Source organism: Dasypus novemcinctus, chromosome 3, assembly GCF_030445035.2.
Source record: "Dasypus novemcinctus isolate mDasNov1 chromosome 3, mDasNov1.1.hap2, whole genome shotgun sequence".
NCBI classification, from domain to species: Eukaryota; Metazoa; Chordata; class Mammalia; order Cingulata; family Dasypodidae; genus Dasypus; species Dasypus novemcinctus.
The window spans coordinates 817,585-840,426 of NC_080675.1; the positions used below are offsets into that span (position 1 = coordinate 817,585).

The 22,842-nt window shown below is 57.6% G+C and overlaps 1 protein-coding gene and 1 long non-coding RNA gene across 4 annotated transcripts in view; both read right to left on the reverse strand.

The window, feature by feature from the left end:
* Positions 1–1,593: 1,593 nt before the first annotated feature.
* Positions 1,594–8,910, reverse strand: PLD4 (phospholipase D family member 4). 2 transcript variants are annotated; one of them, XM_058290848.2, is made up of 11 exons: positions 8,005–8,910; positions 6,498–6,590; positions 6,039–6,259; positions 5,405–5,588; positions 4,423–4,543; positions 3,992–4,119; positions 3,292–3,492; positions 2,680–2,819; positions 2,439–2,604; positions 2,267–2,363; positions 1,594–2,017 (listed from the first exon to the last, which is right to left on the reverse strand). In XM_058290848.2, exons 1-11 carry the CDS (start codon positions 8,029–8,031, stop codon positions 1,815–1,817), a joined length of 1,581 nt encoding a protein of 526 aa, XP_058146831.1. In that variant the 5' UTR covers positions 8,032–8,910; the 3' UTR covers positions 1,594–1,814. The 2 variants fall into 2 exon arrangements, with proteins under 2 accessions (XP_058146831.1, XP_058146820.1); XM_058290837.2 differs by lacking the exon at positions 8,005–8,910 and having other exon boundaries at positions 6,039–6,590.
* A 168-nt stretch (positions 8,911–9,078) lies between these two features.
* LOC101446272 (uncharacterized) overlaps positions 9,079–22,842 on the reverse strand; it is an 87,869-nt gene continuing 74,105 nt past the window's right edge. The window contains exon 8 of one of the 2 annotated variants that reach the window (XR_011648135.1): positions 9,079–9,161. This is a non-coding gene — a long non-coding RNA (uncharacterized lncRNA). The remainder of the gene's footprint in view (positions 9,162–22,842) is intronic. The other variant, XR_011648140.1, reaches the window with a different exon arrangement.

Sequence of the window (22,842 nt, forward strand, 5' to 3'; positions counted from 1 at the left end):
GGGGAAGAGCTGGGGCCGGGGGCGGTGTGTGCTGGGGGGTGGGGGGCTGCGGCTGCTGGCAAATGGGGCAGAGGGCACCCGAGCGGGGGCAGTGGCGGGAGCCCGGGAGCAGCCATGGCAGCACTGGGCTGGTCTGGTCAAGGCCGCGGGGCCCGGCCCCCACGTCCTGCTGTTCTGCGGAGCCCCCTGAGTCTGGGGAGGACAGCGGGGTGGCATTGGGGCCACCTGCACAGGAGGGGGGCCTGCACGTGCCTGGCCCAGGCTCTGCCAGCTCCTGGAGGGCTAGGGAAGGGCGAGGGGGGCTCTCCAAGACCTCCCCCAGGACCCTGAGAGCAGGAGCACGCCTGGCCCCACTCAGCTTCTTGGCGACTCCCCTCAGCCCCCCAGAGCCAGCCCGAGCTCCAGCCTAGCGTAGCTGGGGGTCTCCATCCGGGTCAGAGGGGCCCCCAGGGCTTGTTCAGAAAGCGCCTGGGGGAGCGGCCGCGGCGCTGGGAGCAGGCTGCTCGGGGGCGTGGGGGCTGGGAAGTGGCAAGAGGGCGGGAACCTTGGCTTCAGGCCTGCCCCTGCTGGGCAGTGGCCTCGGGTCCCGGGGCAGGGTGAGCTCCGAAGGGGCTGAGTCCAAGTCGTGCATCTCTTCCCGGTGCCAGGTCCCGTCCCCAAAACCCTGGGATCCCCAACTCGGCAGCTAGGGTCCGCCCCGAGCCCCGCGCCGCCTCTGCACGCCTTGTCCTGCCCATAGCCCCAGGCCGCGCCCCACAGCGCTGAGCGCCCCCCCCCCCCCCCCCGCCAGTCCGTGGCCCCGCCCCCAGCCCTTGACCCCGCCCCATAGCACAAGGCCCCGCCTCTGCACACCTTGTCTTGCCCCATAGTCTGTGGCCCCGCCCCATAGCCCTAGGCCCCGCCTCTGCACACCACGCCATGCTCAGTAGCCCTTGGCCCCGCCCCACTGTTCTGGGCTCCGCCGCCAGTCCGTGGCCCCGCCCCCAGCCCTCGGTCCCGCCCCATGGCCCTAAGCCCCGCCTCTGCATACCACACCTGGCCCCACGGCCCGTGGTCCCGCCCACAGTCCTAGGCCCCGCCCCTGCACGCCCTGCTGCCCGTAGTCTGTGGTCCCGCCCACAGTCATAGGCTCCGCCCCCAGCCTTCGGTCCCGCCCCCAGCCCTCGGTCCCGCCCCATGGCCCTAAGCCCCGCCTCTGCATACCACACCTGGCCCCACGGCCCGTGGTCCCGCCCACAGTCCTAGGCCCCGCCCCTGCACGCCATGCTGCCCGTAGTCTGTGGTCCCGCCCACAGTCATAGGCTCCGCCCCCAGCCTGTGGTCCCGCCCCCAGCCCTCGGTCCCGCCCCATGGCCCTAAGCCCCGCCTCTGCATAACACACCTGGCCCCACGGCCCGTGGTCCCGCCCACAGTCCTAGGCCCCGCCCCCAGCCTGTGGCCCCGCCCCTGCACACCAGGCTCCGCCCCACGGCCCTAGGGGCCCTTTCACTGCCCCTGCCCGGGATGCCCCTCTGCCCGCGCTGCTCCCTGGGCCGCGCCTCTGCCCACCCACCCCGTGTAGGACCGACACAGCACCGCGAGACCCACGAGGAGTTTTCTTAGTTTTTTTTTTTGTGCGTGGGCCCCACTGAGGCCGCGCGGGGTCAGAGGAGGGGCAGCCTGGAGGGGTCCCGGAGGAGGTGAGGGCTAGGCGGGCGGGGCTGGGAGCGCGGAGGGGCGGGAGCAGCGCTGGCCGAGGCCCCGCGGAGCTGGCCGTGCAGAGCCGGAGCCCTGGCTGCGGCCGGGCCCAGCCAGCGTCGCAGAGGGCGCCGGGCTCAGCCTCGCCAGGCGCAGTCCTGGGCACGGGCCTGTCCGTCCAGGCCCACGGCGTAGCGGGAGCTCCAGTCCCGCTCGAAGAGCCGCCGCAGCTGCGCCTGCACCGTGGCCGCCCCGGGCCGCGCGCACGGGGCCCTCTGGCTGACCACCAGGCCCACCCCGGCCGTGCTGCTGAAGTAGTCTTCCGACCAGTTGGAGGTGCCTGGGGGCGCGGAGCGGCAGCCGGTCACGGGGTCACCCTTCCCGCACGTCGGGGACGCACCCGCTGACCTGCCCCCCCAGCTAGCCCTTCCCGGTCCACGGCCGAGGGGCCAGAGGGACGGGGGGCGGTGCCCGAAGCCGCTCCGGCAGGCCTGGCCCGGGCGCCGCTGCCCCTTCCGCAGGCTTGCTGTCCCTTCTCTGGGCTTGGGCGGCCTCGGGTCGTGCCCACTGCCTCGCCCGCCGCGCTCACCCACGTAGGCCGTCTTCTCCGTGACCATGAACTTGCTGTGGCTCACCCGGCTGAACGGGATGCGGGAGTGGCTGCCCACCGGCACGATGAAGACCCTCTTGGGGACGGAGGGGCAGTGAGCGGGGCCGGACGGGGCGCTGCCCTCCCCAGCCCGGCCGGGGCGCGTCCTCACCACGTCCACAGAAACGCCGGCCGAGGGGTTGTCCAGGGCGCGCAGGGACCGCAGGTAGGGGAACATGCGGGGGTCGGTGTTGAGCCAGCAGCTGACGAGCAGGCGCACGCGGACGCCCCTGTCGAAGGCCGCTGCCCGCAGCGCGTTGTCCAGCACCGGCCAGTACCTGGGCAAGGGGCGGTCAGGCCCGCGGGCCAGCCCCCCGGGCCCCCCGCTCCTCGGCCGCCGGCTCCCGGCGCACCTGGCGGGGTGGCTGAAGCGCGTGGTGGGGAAGTACTCCATCACCGCCGCGTCGATGAACTCCCGGGCCGACCCCATCACTGCCAGCAGTGCCTCCAGGTCCCGCGTGCGGCCGTGCGGGCAGAGCGCGGGCGGTGACGCCTGACCAGGAGCGCGCGTGAGGCCCAGCCCCTGCCCAGCGCCCGGGGCCGGAGCAGGGAAGGTCCCCCACGCCGCTCCCCACGTCTGGGAACCAAGCTGCCTGGGTGGCTGGACCGCCCCGGGGGTGGGGAGGGGCTGCTCAGGTGCAGGGGCAGCGGGGGGCAGTCGGCCCTGCTCCAGATGGACAGCCTCCGGGAGGGGGCCCTGCCTGTGTCCACTGGGCAAGGTGGGCCAGCGGGCAGGTGGGCGCCCTCGGCCTCCCGACCTCCCCGCGATGCCCTGGGCTTGGGGGGGCCCTTTGAGATTGGAGTGGGGGCTCCCGGACCCCGCGTGACAGCCAGGGCCACGGGGCCCCCCTCCCTGCTGGGCAGGTCAGCGTGTGAGCAGTTTCCTGCGGCCTGGTGGCCTCTTCTCGGTGCTTGGGGACAGAGAGCAGCGGGGCACTCTGTGGGCCCCCACTAACCATCCTTACCGAGAAATAGGCGGAGGTGGGCACCCCGTCAAAGTGGCCCCGGAAGGGCCGGAAGCGGTTGATGTGGGACGAGAAGTTCTGGGGCCAGGTTCTGGGCAGCACGGCCCCGGGTGCCCCCAGCGCCCAGTACGTCTGGAACGTCTTGTCCAGGTCTCGGGCCAGGCGGCTGCAGTTGTAGATGACGGCGCCGATCTCCTTCACCTGCGGGCGCCAGGGTCAGCGGCCACGGGGCGGGAGGGCAGCCCAGCGGGCACGGCATCGGCCGCGCAGCACCTGCCGGGATCTGAGCGCGGCGGGCTTCGGCCAGGGCTTCGGTGCCCGGGATGGAGGCCTGGTGTCCTCGCAGGACATTGTGTTCTGATGATCAAAGCGATACTCGCCTATTCTCATTTTTTAAACGTGTAAAAGCGCAGAGGAGACGCAAGCGGCTCCTAATTTCTCTGTTGGCGTCTCGTGCTCGGTGCTGGCTGCTCTCCCCTGCAGGGCGCTCTCGCCCCTGCTCTGCACTTCTCCCCGGAAGTGGGCTCGGACCCCTCCCCGAGCCGCGCAGGACTCCACCACCTGTCCAGCCGCCCTCTGTCCTCCCCGCTATTGTATTTTTGAGCGTGGCCCACCCCCCGTTTCCACTTGCTGACTTCTCCTGACACCTGAGCGTCAGGCAGAGCTCCCGGGGGTCCTGCGCTCGCTGGCTCGGGCTCACCTGCGTCAGGGACCGCCAGTCCATGTTGGCGCTGCCCACGTAGACGTGCCGCCCGTCCACCACCCAGAATTTGGAGTGCAGGACGCCCCCGGTGAGCTGCCCCATGGGCACCTGGCGCACCTGGGCACCTGGCGGGGAATTCAGGCGGTCAGAGGAGCTCTCTCCGTCGCGCTAACTGCGGCGAGCAGGCCCTAAGCGCTTTGTGATTGGCTCGACTGCCCTGTCCTCACGCCAGTCCTGAGTCGATGAGTATTGTCCCTATGTTACAGGCGGGGAAACTGAGGCACGGCGAGGTTATGGGACTGGCCCACTGCTTCTTGGGGGCCCAGCCTGAGCTTCCTGGGCCTCCCAAGACCCCCCGGTGCTGTGCTCTTAGAGGGCCCCTCCCCAGGCCACACCCCGTCGCCCCCGCCCCTCCGTGCTGCACCTACCTCGGGCCGCCAGCACCTGCAGGTCACTGGACTTCCTGGCCAGCGTGGGGGCGTTGGTGGCCACCACCAGGGACACGTTCCTGTCCAGCAGCTGCTGCAGCTTCTGCAGAACAGCCTCCCCCTGTGCGGCCAGCGGCCGTGAGGCCAGGCCAGGGGCGCGCCCCGGCTGCCCTCGCTGGACAGGCTGCCTCAGGCCACCCCGCCGCCCGGCTTGCCCCAGTCCACTGCCCAGCTCGCCCTCAGCCCACCGCCCGGCTCGCCCTCAGCCCACCGCCCGGCTCACCCCAGCCCACCGCCCGGCTCACCCCAGCCCACCGCCCAGCTCGCCCCAGTCCACCGCCCGGCTCGCCCTCAGCCCACCGCCCGGCTCACCCCAGCCCACCGCCCAGCTCGCCCTCAGCCCACCGCCCGGCTCGCCCTCAGCCCACCGCCCGGCTCGTCCTCAGCCCACCGCCCAGCTCACCCCAGCCCACCACCCGGCTCGTCCTCAGCCCACCGCCCAGCTCACCCCCACCACCTGGCTCAGCCCAGCTCACCCCCACCGCCCAGCTCGCCCCTCAGCCCACCACCCAGCTCAGCCCAGCTTAGCCCACCGCCCAGCCCACCCCAGCTGCCCCCTATCATCTCCCCCCCTCAGCCTACCTCCCAGCTTCCCCCTCAGCCCACCACCCAGCTCACCCCTCAGCCCACCTCCCAGCCCACCCCCACCACCCGCTCAGCCCAGCTCCCCCCCACTGCCCACTGCCCAGCTCACCCCAGCTCACCCCCACCACCCAGCTCCCCCCTCAGCCCAGCTCAGCCCAGGTCACCCTCACCACCCAGCTCCCCCCTCAGCCCGCCGCCCCAGGTTGGAGTTGGGTCGTGTTTGGAGGCCTGACCCCCTGTGGCTGGGGCTGCCCCAGAGCCCCCCAGGAAGGGCCCGCCCACTTCCCCGGCCCCAGGCCCTGCCCTGACTAGCTGGGGGCCTCAGCTGGGGGCGCACCGGCTGCGCTGACGAGTCGTTGACCCCGATGTCGGGCCCGGTCAGGGACCAGTAGTAGGAGGCCACGTGGACGCTCTCCTGGGCCGCGTCCAGGAGCTGCAGCCAGGCGTGGGCCAGGGGCTGGGCTGCCGGGCTGCGGGCCGCGGGCGCCAGGTCCTGGGGGATGCTCTCCACAAGCACGAGTCTGTGGGGCCGAGAGAGCCCGAGCGTGGGCCCAGGAGCTGCCCGGGCGCCTCGCAGCCAGCTGTCCCCACTGGCCACGCCAGGCCAAGGGTGCAGAGAGGGGCAGCCGAGCAGCAGGCGGTGGCCTGGGTGGCCCTGCAGAGGCAGGGTGGGGGCGCCCGGGGGAGCAGGGGCTGGGCCAGGAGGAGGCCAGCTGCCTCCAGGACGCTCCCCGTGGGGGCTGGGGGGCCAGGCAGGGATGGCTGAGTGCGGGGAGGGGTGGGGAGCCCTCGGGTGGGCCTGGGAGGCGTCTGCCGTGCCCAGCATGTGTGCGCAGCCAAGAGCCCCTGCTCCCATCCTCCTAGGCCCAGGCCGGCCCTCCCCGCTGCCCCCACTGCCTCCCTCCCTGGACCCCCACCTTCCTAGGGGCGGTGCTGGGGGTCCAGACCCCGCAGGCCCGTCGCCCCCTCACCGGCACGAGTGCTGCTCCTTCCCCCTGGAGTCCCGTCTCTCTTCTCTCGGGGGCTCCCAGGCCAGGTGGGGGCCTCGGCCCCAGGACCCAGGGGGCCCCTCCCCGGGGCAGTCCCGGGTGGGCGGGTCAGGCGCGTGCCCCAGGAGGCGGGACACAGTCACGGCCCCCAGACACAGCACGACCCCCAGACACAGCACGGCCAGGGCCCCCAGCACCTGTGCCTGTGGACGGGGCGGGGGCTCGACGCTGCGGCCTTGGGGTCCTGCCGGCCCAGGACAGGCTGGCCTGAGCTCGGGGGGAGGCCCTGGACGAGGGGACCCGGCCCCAGGCCCCCCGCAGGTCCGCGTGCCCCCCATTTCCCTGGGACACCCCACCGCTGGCTCCGGCCTGTCCTGGCCCCTCCGGCTAGGACCAGTGAGGCTGCCGGGCCCCCAGCCCCTCCGGGTCCCCCAGTCCTACCAGGCTGGCCGCTCTGTCCCGGGGTCTGTGCGGGGGCGTGAAGCAGACCCACGTGGGGCCCGCGGCTGGTCTCTGCAGAGGCCTCAGCGCTGCCTGCACGGGGGGCCTGGCGTCACCAGCAGCTCCAGCCCCCACCCCTGACAGGTGGGCGCTGGGCACAGCCGCCCGTGGGGGCCCCTCCAGGCACCTACCGAGCCCCCAGGAGCCTCCCCAGGGCGGCCTGAGGGTGCACCCCAGATTGGGGCCCCGCCAGGCCGCGCGCCCCTCCCCCGCCGGGCAGTACCAGGCGACCTCCAGGGAGCCCCGAGGCTGGAGCCCTCCCTGCACCCCACGCTCCCCGAGGCCCCGTGCTCCCGCTCTCGGTGGGGTCTGGCCACTGAGCGCACTTCCTTGTTTCAACCACAACCGAAAACGCCGTTTCTGCTTTCACCTGCGCCGGGCCTCCTCGCAGACAGTGAACAGCCGCCTCCCGCCAGGACCTGGTCCCGGGGGCGTGATGCCTGATGGGGGCGGAGGCTGCACGGACCGGGCAGAGGGGTCACCTCCCCCGGCGGGCCCGGCGTGGGCTGGACGGGACCCCCTGTGCAGGGGCCTCCTCGAGGGTCCTGGGCCCTGCTGGGTGGCAGGTACCCCCGCTCTGGGTGCCCCGGGTGCAACTGCACTGCCTAGATGGGCTCCGGGCGCTGTGCTGGAGCCAGCCGGGGCCCAGGCCGCCAGCTGCAGGATCAGGAGTGGGGGCTGGGGGCCGTCTGCACCGCGAGGGCGGGAGTGGCTGGGGGGGCCTGGGGGTGCAGACGCCGTGGCCCAGCCTCCCCTCCCCCTCCCCGCAGAGCTCAGGGCGCCTCCCCACCCCGCGGCCTGGAGAGTCCCCTCAGCAGGGGCGTTCGGTCCAGCATCCAGCCTCCTTGGTGACAGGGTCACCACACAGCCCCCTGGCCAGCTCTCAGAACAGGTCTTTGCTGTGAAGGCCGCGCCTGGGCTGGCCCCGGCCTTGAGCATCCCTGGAGGGGCTGTCCCTCCCCTGCTGGGCGGTCCTGGAGCCTGGTGGGACCCCTCCCCGGGCCACAGAGGCCCAGCCTGGAGAGCACCCCCCCCCGCCTCCTGCTGGGCAGGACGGATCCTTGGGGCCTGGGGGGGCCTGCTGGACCTGCAGACCTGCTCGCTCGCTGCGGCCCCCGGGCCTGGGGTGGGGTGCCGGGGGGAGACCCACCGACGGTGACGTCTCACGCGGGGCGGGGGGGGGCAGGTGCCAGGCCGCTGCAGCCCGGGGGCGGCCCAGCGAGATTGGACTTGTGCCTGGGGGCTGCTGGTCCGGCCGGGGGCAGGGCCTGGACCGTCCATGTGCCCGTGACCCTGAGGCCCCTGGATTCTGCCGCACAATGGGGGGAGGGACAGGTCGTCCGCAGGCCCGGCCGGGGGGCTGGCGACGTCCCAGCTCTGGGCGCACGTGCAGGCTGAGCGCAGCCCCCTCCCGGGCCTCCCGCCGCCCCCGTCCCCGCTCACCCACCTCCGAGGGCGCCTCCTTGGCGTCCATCCTGCTCGGCCAGCGCTCGGTGGCAGGCTCAGCGGCCGCTCCGCCACGCACCCACCTGCCCGCTCTGCACCCGCCGCTTCCCCTCCACCACTTCCTCTTTCTCCTGAGTGCCCCCCTCCCCTGGGTGGGCGGGCTCCGGACACAGCCTGAGAACTTTCTCCCCCTCAGTCACAGGCCTCTGAAGGGGCTGGGCTGGACTGCACGTCGCAGTGGTTTAGGCAAGATGGTTTAATTCTCTCGTGGCAGCCGGGGCTGGCAATGGCTCTGGCTACACAGGCTGCCTCTGGCGCTCAGCTCCAGATGCCTAGGGCTGGCCTCGCGACCCCGTATGGCTGCTGGAGCTCGGCCATTGCTTCTGTGTTCCAGCAGAGCAGAAGGGACCTATCAGAGATCCCCACCCACCTCTCAGGATCTGCAGCTCAGTCACAGGGCCTCACTTCGCGGCGAGGGAGGCTGGGGAAGGGGGAGGCTAGGACCTCCACCCTGGAGAAGGCAGGTGGCCCTTCCTGGCCCACCTGTAAAGGTAGGACTGGCTAGAGTTTGCCGCTGCGCAGCCCCAGTTCCCAGGGTGGGACGCTGCCTGTGAACTGCCTGAGAGGGCGGGGCCCCTGTCCAGGGTGCTGGCCTTCGGGCACCATGGGGGAGGGCCACCAAGGGGGGTGGACGCCCCTCGGGCAGGTGGCAGCCCCCGCGGAGGGGAGGGTGACCAGGAAAGAATGCCCCGCCAGGCCCTCCGCTCTGCCCGCTTTGGCCCGGGGGTGGTCTCGCCTCTGTCCCCAGACGGTCACCAGGTGCCCGAATGCTGCTGGCCCCATGTCCGCCGGCCCAGGCCCCACCCACAGCTGGGCCTCCGGGGACTCTGGGCGAGTGTGCAGGTAACCCGGCTCAGGACGGCTGGACGGAAACGCTCTGTCCCCCGTGACACACGTGGCCGGGGCTCGGAGGACTCTCCTCGGCTGCCTGGAGGTCTCTCGCGGGAGGGCCGCCTCCCAGCCACCCCCGTCCTCCCTGCCCACCCACCCACAGATCGCGCTCTGCGCCCTCAGCACTCGAGCTCGCTGGCCTCTGATCCTGCCACCAGGTCTCAGCGTCTGGGGGGGTTCCATGAAGAGAAACGGAGGAGAACACACCTGCGGGGAAAGAGCCAGCAGGTGATCAGCTGGACGTGCCTCGTGAGCCAGCCGGCTGACTGAGCCCCAGCAGGTGTGCTGAACTTTCAGCCCCAAACCTGTGGACGCAACCTTGTTTGGAAACAGGGTCTTTGCAGGAAGGGTCCAGGCGAGGATTTCTGGGTGAAAAGGTCCTGGCTTCAGGGTGGGCCCCAATCCAGGGCCAGGTGCCTGGTAGGAGGAAGGCGGAGATGGCCCGGGCACACGGAGGGCGGCCTGGGGTGTGAGTCTAAAAGCAGAGGACGGCCAGGGGTGCCGGAAGAGGGAAGGAAGGGTCCGCCCCAGCGCTCAGAAGGGGCGTGGTCCTGCTGACCCCTCAGCTTCGGACCCCCGGCTCCCAGCCCTGGAAGGAGCAAGCTGCCCGGCTGTGGTGCTTCGGAACCGAGCCTTGGGAAGCCAGTGGCCACTGGGCAGAGGGGGACCCTGCTATTGCCCCGAGCGTCCCAGGGAGGAGCCCGGGGGAAGTGACCCCAGCCTCCAGGCCCAAGCCCTTTACTTACTGCCCTCTCCTGACCCCCTCAGGGACTCAGAGCTGGGGCTTTGTCGACCTGGGATCTACCTTAGGACGGAAAATGCCCGAGGAGCTGAGGCATCCTGGGATTCACTTTGTTGCCGAATTGATAGAACACAGAGACCTGGTGCCTGAGGAGTCCCTCCATCCAGCCTGAAAATCACTGTCTTTTAACTGGCAGGTTTAGCCCATGTACATTTGTTGTGAGTGGTCATATGTCTGAATTCTAACATCTTAGGTCGAGCTTTTACTGTACTTTTTCTTGGCTTTTTTTTTTCCTTCTGTCTACTCTTGAATTGATTGCATTTTCTTTGTTTTCTTCTACCTCACATTCCCAGTGGTCTGGACATTATACATTCTAAAAGTGATTGTTTTATGCACACAAAATAATAAAAGATCTATGTGGTAATAATAACAACAACACTAAAACAAGCACCTGTACCCACCACCCAGCTTAGGATAACAGAATTTATTAATCCTTTTTAATCTCTGTCTCTCCAAGCCTCGCGTTCTCCCTCCTCCCCAGGGCGTTCTTCACTCTAATGAGTGCTTTTCACTCCCTGGACTTACATTATCGTTGTGCGATGCACGTATTTATCTCCAATGTATTTAACCGTCTAACTGAGGGTTAAGAATTAACAAATAATTATGATTACTACATCATTATATAGGTGCCTTTTACTTCCAGTAAATTATAAAATAGCCAAAGGTAACACCTGGAACCTCTGCACCTGGCGAGGTTGACCTCATGCTTTGTATACGCCGTTTCCAGCTGAATTCCTGCCGTGGTGAAGATCGTTCTGGAAGGACCTTGCCTTTGTATGTGAGCGTTTCTTTTGAGGAGGTGACCACTCTGCCTCCTGTTTAATGTCCATGTGTGCAGCCTTGGGGCTGCCTTTGTTCCGTGTCCTCTCCCCAGGACCTGGATCCCTGGGACCCCGTCACTTTGTGAGGCCCCCTGGCTAGGTGCCCACCGCGTCCTGTGCATACCCTAACGTTTGCTGTGGAGGAACCTGTGTCCAGCTCACCCCAATTACTCCTTAGCACCCAGATGTGATAAAATGTTAGGATTTCAGCAGATCCAGGAGGCAGTTTTTGGGGCCACAAGGCCGCTGACGGTCTTTGCACAAACAAATAACTCGTTCTCTCTCTGAAACCCCAGGGGTCTCAGGAATTGGTCTTTAGAGTGTGTGGGGAGAAAGAATGTCTATGCTGGACATCAACAGAACGTTGCTATACTTTGTGCATATACTTTGTACTTTGCAAAGTTGCTATACTTTGCACTTTAAAAAAAAATTTATTTTATTTACTTTATTTTTCTTTATTTATCCCCCCCTCCCCCAGATGGTTCTCCCCTCCGTCTGCTCACTGTTTGTTCACCTTCTCCAGGAGGCGTCGGGACCCGAACCCGGGACCTCCCACAGAGGAGGCAAGTGCCCAGTGGCCCGCTCTCCATGGGCTGCCGTGTCCGCTGGCTCGTGGCATCTCTCGTTGTGGCTGGGGCAGCGTCGCTCATCTTTAGGAGGCACCAGGACCCGAACCCGGGACCTCCCATGTGGTAGGCAGGTGCCCAAGTGGTTGAGCCACATCTGCGTCCCTGTATTTGGACTTTGAAGAGTCTTCTGTAATTTTCCTGTCTGCACGCATGGGAATCCCTTTCTACTTTGCAACCAGCAAGTAACCTGAGGGCTAGTACTTTGGTAATAGGTAAATTTCCAGTTCCCCATTAACCTCTTGCCTAAAGGGTTTAGCATCCTTTGACTTTCTAATTTTCTAATTCCTTCCTCACTTTGGGGCAGTCATTCTTCTGCAAAGCGGTGCTTTCTGTTGTAAACTAAGGCTATTGCTTACCCAAAACTGCAGTTGCTACTGGAAAGGCCGGTGAATGCTTGATTCCTCCTCTTTGGTGACCCATTTCAGAGTAAGGGATCTGTGTAAAGATCATCTCGGATGGTGGCAGATGAGCCCTTGTTTTTTGTTTCTGTTTCGTTTCTTTTTAATGCATCATTATGGACTCATAGATTTTTATATATTTAATGAATTTCCATCAATTTCAGTCATCAGTCTTTGATTAGTGGGAGCCCCTTCATCATTATTTTTTGCTGAAGAATTTTAAACTTTAGGACACATCGAAATACTTTAATAGGTATTTCTAAATAAAGAAAGAAAATTCTCTGCACATTCTCACCACCTTTATCACCCCCCCAACAGAATCAATCATCTGCCTGCTAGGTTCTTTTGACATCACTCCAATAACCTATGAACACTTAATTCAATTATTTTCTGGCACAAGATATCCAGGCTCAGCGTATACATTTTTGCACCAGGTCAAAGTCAGCTACTTTTCTACAATGTCATCGTTCCTTAAAATAAGGAAATGGCATTTAGAAACCCAAAATGGGTGCTCTAGGAGTCCATTGCCACTTTGTGTCTAGGCCTTTTCAATGAATAGAGCTAGGGGGAAAATATGTTTACATATTTATTTTTCTTTATTAGAGAAGTTTGGGTTTGCAGAACAATCATGCATAAAATACAGGGTTCCCACCCACCCCTTGCGTTGCTGTGGAACATTCGTTCAAGTGATCATAGCACTTTTTAATAATTGTACTATTGAAAGGGGAGACTAGTCGAAGACCTGTCAGAAAACACGACCAGGGAACACGTGGCCACGGAACCCCCCTGGAAACCCCCTGGGGAAAGACCCCACCGGAGGGCGCTGGAGGGGCCCTGCGGGAAGCCCGTGTGGAGGGAGAGCGAGTTCAGGATAAAGGGAAAGCCCCACACCCTCCAGGGGCCGCACCATTGGCCCCTTGGGGAACTGACGGGTGGGGTGACCAATCAGAACAGCAAGCTGCTGGGGCCCCTCCCCTGACAGAGCAAGGGGCAGAATAGTTACTAGTTTACAATGACCCACAACCCACTTCCCTCGCTCTGCCTAGAGGCGCCTGCCCCAAGTCTCGGGGTGCCCTTCCATCCTTCTCTCCCATTTCTCAGAAAGCTGTTCTCTTCCCCCATTTTCCAATAAGTTAATTGTTCTGGCCTAACTAGCCTGGCATGTTCTTAAGTTCTTTGATGTGACACAGCCGAGACCCTAGAGGAGTCCAACCCGTCCCAGCTTTGTTAGTTAAAGTCTGTGGTTTATGTTAGGGGTCACTGCTGGAAACCTGTTGCTATTTCCAGTTCAAATTTAACATCTTCGCTTCTTTAATTTTGTACTTGTTCTCTTTTCTCTTATATGAGAATTTTGGGTGTCTAACAACAACAATATAAATATTATATTAATGTAATCTTGTCTTTAGCTTACATGTTTAAATAGCTTCAGAAAAATAATTCCAACACCAACCACTACAAACAATACCACTAAAGGAAATATAAGATTTAAAATTTCTTTGCAAGGTTTTTTTGCTATTATATATTGTAATATATCTAATGATGTTAAACCAAATACCGTGTTCTAAATTCACGTTTTTTCAATACACTTGGAACTGACTTTTTGTGCAGTAGGTATCCAATTTCTCTTCTTTTCCTTGTGGTTAATTACTAATAGTCCACTCTCTGTCCCCTGGTAAGTCACATCAGCTCTGTTCTGTTTTGCTTTCCAAATCTTTATTCTGGTGTAATTTTGAAAAACCTTATTGCCTTATGATACTGCATTAATCATTTAACTTTTTTTTTTAGGAGGTACCAGAGATGGAACCTGGGACCTCAAACATGCAAAGCAGGTGCTCACCCCCGAGCTACACCTGCTCTGCCTGGTGTAATATTTCTGAAAGCACAACAAGGGATCCAACCTATATAAATTCAGTCATTCTGAAGTTGGGGGACGCTGGGTTCCTCCAGGGACTTGGCACACTCGCTAGTCCACATGCTTTTGGGCGCACCCAAAAGATGGCGCGCGGGCACGGAGCCAAGGCCCCCAGCCCGCCTCTCCTTCCGCGCGGAGCCCCCCACCCACCAGCCTCGGGAAAGCAGACGCGCGTCCTGAGCCCGTGGAGCGAGTTTATCTCCCTCGTCCTCGCCCCGACGAGCCCCTCGTTCAACAGGTGGGGCCTGAGGAGGGGCTCACAGCTGACCCTCGGGTAAGCGGCCCCCGCGGGCAGCTCCCCTCCTGCGCCCGCTGCGCGCCCCCCGCGCCCCCGGGAGGAGGCACGTCCAGCGCCAGGGCAGCCCGTGGCCAGTCCTGGGACCCACAGCCGCGCCCCCCCGGGCTCTCCACCTCCCTGCGCGACCCCCGGGCCTGCGCTGCCCTGCTAGAGCGCATGCGCTGCAGAGTTCACGGAGCAACGCGCGCCCTCCCGGCGTCGCCCCTGCCCCAGCCCCGCGCGCTGCCTTTGGGGGCTCCGGGGACCCCCAGCCCCGGCCCTGACACAAGGGCCGCACACCCTCCCCGGCGCGCCCCCCGCCGCCGCCGGACCCCCGCCCCCCTCCCCGGGGTCCCCGGCGGGGCGGCCTGTGGCGGCGGCGGGGCCGGGGGCTCCGGTGGTGGCCAGGGGTGGGTGGGACGGTGTCCCCGGGGTGGCGGCGGCAGCAACTCTGGGCGCGCGCGGGCCCTTCCGGCGGATCTCCCGGGCTGCGCGCGCTCGCCGTGGGCCCAGAGGAGGCGTGGGGGGCGCGGGGGGAGCCTGCCCTCCGTTCCCCCCCGCTCGCCCCTCCCTCCAGGGCCGGGTTTCCCCCGCCTCCCCTCAGCCAGAGCCTCGCAGCAGACTTAAAATTAGTGCAAACCAAGGGAATCCAACTGTTCAATTAAAACAAAGCATCGCAGAAGCCCGCAGCGAGTGTTACGAGGTATGATTTCTGCCCAGTGCTCTAAATGTCAAAGTAAGAAAACCCTTGTCCAACAACAGCCAAACCTTAAGCTCACAGAGCCCAGGGCCAGCCCCAGAAAACTCCTGCATTTATTATACAAAAAAACAGAACAACGAGCAAATGGCGCTTTCTTCATAACTCACAAGCCGTCAACTCTCATGGAAACAATGAGCTCACCACAACCAGATCTCCTCATCCCTCAGCTGTACACAAAAATGGTTATATTTTTATCATAAACATAAAAGATTGTTTCTTTTCCATCCCACTGCATAAACAAGATCGCCAATATTTCACCTTCACAGTTCCGGCAGTTAACCGTGCTCTACCCACTAAACAGTACCAATAGAAAATCCTCCCCCAAAACATGAAAAACTGTCCCCTCTATGTCAAAATTTCGTGGGCGTTGCCACGTTACCATTGCAAACTTACTGCCAAATCATCCACTACATGGATAGCATTCTCATAGCACACCCTAATCAAAATCACCTAACAAACGGTTTTAAAGTGTTACTCCACAATCTAGAACAGTGAGGACTACAAATCGCCCCCGAAAAGGTGCAAACTAAACCGCCCTTCAGCTTTCTAAAATAGCTTATCAATACGGGCATCAAGCCCTCGCCACCTCCTCTAACACCACAAAACTGCACGTTAAATGAGCTGCAGAAGATCTGCGGGGACGTAAACTGGATCAAACCGCATCTATTCTCTTGCTGTTTTTTTAGGTTCTCTTAATTCTTTTTGTGTTCATTTTTGACTTCTCAAGTGAATGCTCACTCTTTTCTTAAAAACGAGCTTATATATGGGAGACGGATGTGGCTCAACCAGTTGGGTTCCTGTCTGCCATATGGGGGGTCCAGGGTCCGATGCCCGGGGCCTCTTGGTGAGGGCAAGCTGGCCCACGCAGCGAGATGGCCCATGCAAAGTGCCGGCCCACGTGGGAATGACGGCCTGTGCAGCAGTGCCGCCCTGCGTGGGAATGACGCCCAGCGCCGGCCAGTGGCGAAGAAGCTGGGGCAGCAAGATGCTGCGGCAAGGTACACAGAGGAGAGCGGATCAGAGGCTGCGGAGGAGCAGCGAGTTGAGGCGGTGCAGGAGACTAACCACCTGCCTCCCAGCCTGGAAGGTCCCAGGATCGGCTCCTGGAGCCGCCTAATGAGAGTGCGAACGGACACGGAGAGCAGGCAATGGGGGGAAAGGGGGAATGGGAGGGGAGAAATAATAAAATAAATCTTTTTTAAAAAACCAGCTTGCGTAAGGTTATTCCTTCTCAAGTTAAGATTGAGTCATTGCTTGCAATCATATGCCCGGTATTAAGTCGACTTGGAGGCTTTGGAATGTTGTGCTGTTTTCATGTAGTAAGATAAGCAACTTCATAATAGAGAGTATTCACTTTTTCTTTTACCTTATTGCACTGTTATTTTTGCCTTCAAACAAATAACTTTTCTGTAAAGGAATATCTTCACATGGAGTTCTTTACAGTGACAAATACAGAATTGTGGATGACACAATATATTTCAGAAATACTTCTAGCAACTATGTTTCAGAGAGCTGGCCTGTTGTTAAATAGAGAGTTCTACCCAAGCACTCAAGGAAGCTTGGCTGAATGAAGGCAAGAGTATCTTTCTTCATTTAGAGAAACAACATTCATTAAAGTTTTCGGAAGTAATATGTGCACATAGAACTATTCAAGCCATCGAGGAGCAGGAGTCAGTAAAAAACAAGTGTTTCACAAAACCCAGACACTGCCTCGCATCCCTCTAAGAGGCGCTGTTCTTAGGTGCCTGTGTTCATACGCACAATTTTATGCTAATGAAAGTTTGTGCCTGTCAGTAGTTAAGTCCCTTAATTTTGGCTCCGGTTTTTTGCTTCTTTTAACATTATCACACAAATATCTGTACGTTGCTATAAAACTATAAGACAGATTATCAGAAGTAGAAATCTTTAGTCAAAGAATATGTCCACAAGCTTTTTATTCGTTAACAATTGCCAAATAACCTTCTCAGGACATTCTGTCAGTTTACAAAGCTATGAATTTTGGTTGAAAATGCTTCTTACTCCAGCAAAAAACCCCTCGGTGGAAAGTCCTACCAAAACGGCACGAAAAGGAAACAAAACAACAAAATGGCGCCTGGAGAAAACGGCGCGGAAGTAATGAAATGGCGCCTAAAGCAATGACTCAGCATGTACTGGAAACTGGCCGTTTCCAGGAAAAGGCAACTGAAACCGAGTGAGCACAGACCCAATAAGAGCCCAGCAAGCAGCACTAGAGCTCTGACGTGCAGCTCACCCCTCTCGATATCATCCAATCAACCTTTTACACGATCCTTCAAAAAAGAGTATAAGATAGTCCCCCTTTACAATAAACGGACTAGCTTTCTCCCATCAAGGTATCTCGGTTCATTCGGCCGGTGCGTTTGAAGGGGTGCCTATGTGGCTAAGTGTGCCTCAGTGGCTTAAACTCTGTTGCCTTAGCCCGCCGAGAGCTTCTTCCTTTGGAGGCTTGAAGCGGGCATCTTGCCCTGGCGGAGAGACCCCAAGGAATTTACAGCAACAGCCTGCAACTCCAGTGAGCAGAGATGTGGTTAAAGTGGAATTGTTACAGCGTGTTACTTTTGTGATGTTTCCTTTCCCTGTTGTTTCATCTCTCACTATGTTGTAGAATTTGAGAGAAGTTCAATTACTTGAGTATAGAGAGGCCAGGACTCAGGAATGATTTTGAGAAGGAAAAATGGTTTATTGATGGCCGGCTGGACTCAGGAACTTTCTGTTTGAATCCCGAGCCCCGAACAAGATTTTTTAGTCCCTTTTATATAGAGAGGAAAGGCCAAATGGTCCTTTTGTTTCAGTTCTCAATAGGCCTGAATTGGCATATATTTCCACATCTTAGTAAGCTTTTAGCATATTTACTTTGCATTTCCCCTGAATACTTAAAGTTTATAGACCTTGCATTGTTAAACTGTCTCCTGCTCACCAAGGGCAGGTCTGCAACCTTTCATCATCCCACACCCACAAGTCACAGATAGTTTAGGTTATCTCTGAAGAGACAAAGAGCCTGCCACCCATAGCCCACATCAACTATTTTACCAGTTAGACTGGAATCTCATTTTAGCTAGCAGTTTTCTTTTCCTCTGTTTTTCCTTCCTTTTGTAGAACTTAACTTACTTAGAAGGAGCTCACAGCACTTTGTTTACGTCTGGCTTTGGCCATGGTGAGCTTCACGTTGTGTTCTGACTCCTAAAGACGTGGAAGGAGAGAGGACCCCCTGCTGCTTGTTTAGGGTATCGTGTAGTGCACCAAGTGGTTCACATACACTCAAGAATCTTTCAAGCAGTCTGCGCTAATAATACTCGATATAAAATTAAAATAGCAGGATCTAAAAATGATAGAATTATGGGTCTGGAGCAAACTCACAGCTAGCTTCCTTGTTTGAGGCTGGTCACGCATAAAAGAGAAATACAAAATCTTATCTAGTAATGGAATCCTTGTTAATAGAACATTGTGTGACAGCTTTGAACGTTATGCTCGTTATTTAATAAGTTCCTTCTAACACTGGAGTCCTCTCCTGTTAGGTGGGAAGTCCTGTGAGTCACCTGCTAAAACACCGTTCGTTGTCAGCTGGTCATCCCAGCCTCTAATTGTCCAGGACGGGCAAGTGCAGAGAGGAGTCTGGGCATCCACTTCACTTTATCCTATTTTGGGTTTTCTCCTGAAATCACTAACCTCTTATGAGACATCACACTGGAAGACTTGGGGAAGCGTAGCGATTGCCGGCTAGTGTTGCATTCTTGGCACATGCTGAGGAAAGTAGGCGGTTAGAACCTGGCGATTCAAGACGACCACCCAGCCCGGGAGTGCCTCATATAGTTCTCTCTACTTTTCAGGACAATCACAACCTCCCAACGAAAAGTTAAACACCAAAAAAAAGTCCTTTTTTTTCCTTCCTTCCGTTTCTATTTAAATATAAGCTCCTGTGAGACAATCATCTTTGTAACTTTTATCCCACAGAATGATAGCTACCAGAGAAACGTTTGTTGTCTGTCTCATGGCTAGGTAACCTGTATTTGCAAGTCTTCGTAGCCTGTTCTTAACCACTGTTTACTTAAAGGGGTGAAGTAGGCAGAATATGTACAAGCATCATTAATGAAATAATGACACTAGCCTAGAAAAACGGGGGGCCATCCTGTTCTGTAGCCTAAAATTTGGTTGTATAATGGGTGAACTTTTTGTTTTTTTCCTCCCTCCTTTCTGCCCAGCTTTCTCAGCCAGCTGTAAGCATTGAAGGGCTGGTATCAAACCGTCCATCTACTAGCAGCACAGAAGTGAATTCTCAGACCATTCCTGAGAAGCGGCCTTCACAGGAAGTGAAAATGGAGGCTAACATGGAAGTGGATCAACCAGAACCAGCAGCTGCTCAGCCAGGAGGTATTCCAGAGGTGAGAGGAGGGCAGTTACTGGGTCGATTTTGTTAAGATGTTAGCCTAGAAACCCAAGTTTAAAAAAAAAAATCATGTCACAGTATTCTAATTAGGTCTCATTTCCGTGATTCCCGTGTAAGAAAGGATCTTCAGATATGTCCACAGGGGAGAGGAGATAACATGATTGTGATCTTGTTACTTCCCAGGTGGGTATTTGGAATACTGAAAATTCTTGCCTTTTTTAGAGTAAAGTGGAAGACTGTAATGGGGAAGCTACAGAAACAGCAGAGAGAGGCCCTGAATTAAAAACTGAAGTAAAAGAGGAAGAAGAGCAGCCAAGCACTTCAACCACCCAGTCATCTCCAGCTCCAGGACAGTCCAAGAGGAAGAGTAAGTTTCAGGGAAGAAACCAAGTAGCGGAGTGTGAGATCAGGCTTCCTGGGTGTTAGAGAGGGATGCACGGCACTGCGTTTCGCCAAGCTGGGTGCTCTGAGCTGACCGCTTAGTATCAGTGTTGGAAAACAACTTTTCTTTGTTTCAGGTGTATTGACTTGCTGCAACCACTGGGTCATTCATACCCATCGTTTTTCAGGGTTGGGTGGGTATATGAGGTTACCAAACTCTAAACCCGATCTCTCTTCCAGAAAAGAAAAAAATATTAATAATACCCTCAACTAGAATGCTGGAGACAGTCGTAACAGTAGTAATATGTGTTGCTGTTCCCTGTGGCGGTTAGCTAGACGGCTTTCACCTCGGTGAGGCGAACTTCTCGAACGGGTTGTGAGTGATGACGGGGCCCCGGTACCACACAGCCAGGTTAATCACACAGTAACCACCCCGGAGACGCAGGCTCGTGGCGCAGGTCTGGTTTATTGGGGAAGTGGTACAGCTTATATAGGCAGGGGTGGGGGCTTGAGGTGACGTGGCAATTATGGCTAGGCTAAGGGGGCTTGGGTAATTTGAAGCGGCTACTGATTGGATGAGGCAGGTTTGAAGTTGGCGCGCGGGCTTCTCTGGCAGCAAGATGACGAGGAAGAAGGGCGGTGCCGTTTGTGATAGCCATTATGTATGCTTAGCGGCCATTTTGGCTAGATGTTACTTGCTAACGAGCTCACCAACAATATGATGGTATTATTACACCAAAAGATCAATCGGCAAAAGCTTTATTTACTTTAAATTTTCTTAATGTTTATAATTCATTGACACCTGCGGAATGTCACTTTGGAAAATGTCAGACATCTACAGTGGACACAGGAAATGAAGATCAACCGATATTCTGGAAAGATATTTTAAGCCATGAATGGAAAAAAGGCAGGATCAAAGTATGGGGGCGAGGCTATGCTCTTGTCATTTCACAAAATGGAGAGCAAATTTGGGTACCGGCGAAAAGGATCAAACCCGGGGATGAGGAGACGGGGTCTCGCTGCGCTGCCCAGGCTGGAGAGCACCGGCCGTGCACAGGTGCGGCCTCACTCCGGATCGGCACGCCAGTTTTGACCTGCCCCGTTTCCGACCTGGGCCGGTTCACCCCTCTTCAGACAACCTGGTGGTCCCCCGCTCCCGGGAGGTCACCATCTTGATGTCCAGCTTAACGGGGACCCCCAATGGGCACAGCGCACTGCGGCCCAGAACGCCTGGGCTCAAGCGCGCCTCCTGCCTCAGCCTCCCAGGATCCCCGGATCCCAGTCTCTCTCTGTCTTTCATTCCCGATACCCTTCGGGTCTGCGACTCCGACAGTGCGGATAGTTATTGTTCATTTACTATGTGCCACATACTATGCCAGATACCTGCATTGCTTCATTTAATAACTTCACAACTACTCGAAGAGGTTTTTGATCCCTATTTTACAGGTAGGAAAATTGAAACCTAGAAATGTTATGTAATTTGCCGAGGTTACTCAGCTGGTTTAGTGCCTGGGCTGGGATGTGAACCCAGGCAGACCAATTCAGATCTGGTCTCCGCTTTGAACAGTTCTGCTGGAAATTAGTGGGTCGAGCTGAGCAAACAGTGTGGCATGGCATAAAGTGTTAAACTTTAAGTGATACAGAAATTAGTTTACTTACTATTTGGAGTAGAACTCAGGATGTGAGCAATGTAAGATTTACTCAAGGATGAGTGGCTGTCCTTGGAGAAGATAATGAGTATTTCAGTAATACAAAACCTTTGAATTTTAAAAATTATTTTCATTTAAAAGTAAATTTTGTTTATTTTAATTTAGGCAGCAGCAAACCCCCATCTTACTATTAAGAATCACTTTTCTCAAGTTATGTTTATTTTGAGCGAAACCATGTACGAGAAACAGAAAAGCCTCTCATCTGTTTAGCCTGATTTTTTTTCATGACAACCACCCACACCCTCATACCTTGAAGTTTTTAATCTAAAGTACTACCAATATGCTGTTCTGAAGGTAAAATTAATTTGTGTATAGAAGAAATCAGGCCGTTGCTCAGACTGTAATGCTCAAAATCGAACCCATAAAAAGACTAGCTCAGGAAGCAGTTGTGGCTCCAGCAATTGGGCTCCCACCTGCCACGTGGGAGGTCTTGGGTTCAGTTCCCAGTGCCTCCTGGAGAAGGTGAACTGGCACAACCGGCAGGCACGGCAAGCTGGCGCAGCAAGATGATGCAACAAGGAGGCAAAGGGGGAAGGCAATAAGAGACACAACAAACCAGGGAACTGAGGTGGCTCAAGTGATTGGATGCCTCTTTCCCATATGGGAGGTCCCGGGTGGGTTCCTGATGTGCCTCCTAAAGAGAAGATGAGCAGGTACAGAGAGCACACAGCAAATGGACACAGAGAGCAGACAGTGACCACAAACAACGGGGGGTGGGGGGGGGAAATGGAACAAATAAAATAAATCTTTAAAAAAAAGACTAGCTTCTTGAATAGTAACATAAATTAACACCATTTGGGACTCACGTACAAATCTTTCCTATACTTTTGAGAAACATACTAAGAATATGTGTGAACATAGTTTAATCAACTACAAGTCTAATAGTCTAGCAATAGCCATTTCATTCTCTGTTTTTAGACTTAAATTTTTTGTCATTAAAAATAGTTAAATGTGGGAGTGGATGTCGCTCAAGGGGTTGGGCACCTGCTTCCGCGTATGAGGGTCCTGGGTTTGATCCCCAGTACCTCCAAAAACAAAACAAGCAAATGAAAAAAACCAACTCCTATTGGGGAGCAGATGTGGTCAGTGGTTGAGCACCTGCTTCCTATATTCAATCCCCAGTACCTCCTTAAAAACAAAAAAGTTAAATTTCTCTTCTCCTAAACTCTGAAACACCAATCATCTTTATGAGGGATTGCTGCCTCTGGTGGTTCTGACTCCTTGGGTGACAGCCAGGTTTCATGTCCGACTTGTTAAATACCGATGTCACGGGTGAGGACGTCTTCCTGTTCTCGTTTGACAACATCGCGTCCTACCACCAGTGTCTTGAGAAATCTCCTTAAAAATTTCGGGTTCCGTTTCTACTTGGCCAACTCTTATTTTAACAAGTTTCTGATTGAAAAGTTTAGCTGAGCCATGGGATGTTTAAGGTGATGAGATACGCTGTTTCGTTGGCACTGCCTGAGGCAGACAGCACTGCTCCCCTCCCCGGAGTTAGAAACAGGAGCTGAGCCCTTAGAGATATTTCCACGGGACAGTGTAGTCGAGTTGATGTTTTGTGATTCTTAAGGTACTCTAAGAGATTAAACCTGAATATTTTTGTCGTCTTTTCTTTAGTTGATTCTAACTTCAAATGTATCGTTTAGTTTTCAAACCAGAAGAGCTACGGCAGGCGTTGATGCCGACTCTGGAGGCACTTTTCCGTCAGGACCCAGAGTCCCTTCCCTTCCGCCAACCTGTGGACCCTCAGCTTCTGGGAATCCCTGTAAGTATGTGGCGGTACTTCTGTTTTATTTT

Coding starts and splice junctions, on each gene's coding strand:
- PLD4 (XM_058290837.2), bottom strand. CDS start 6,394: ATGGGGGGCACGCGGACCTGCGGGGGGCCTGGGGCCGGGTCCCCTCGT. Junction 5,589..6,038: donor AAGGAGCAGCACTCGTGCCG/GTGAGGGGGCGA, acceptor TCGGCCCCACAG/ACTCGTGCTTGTGGAGAGCA. Junction 4,544..5,404: donor ACGACTCGTCAGCGCAGCCG/GTGCGCCCCCAG, acceptor CTGGCCGCACAG/GGGGAGGCTGTTCTGCAGAA.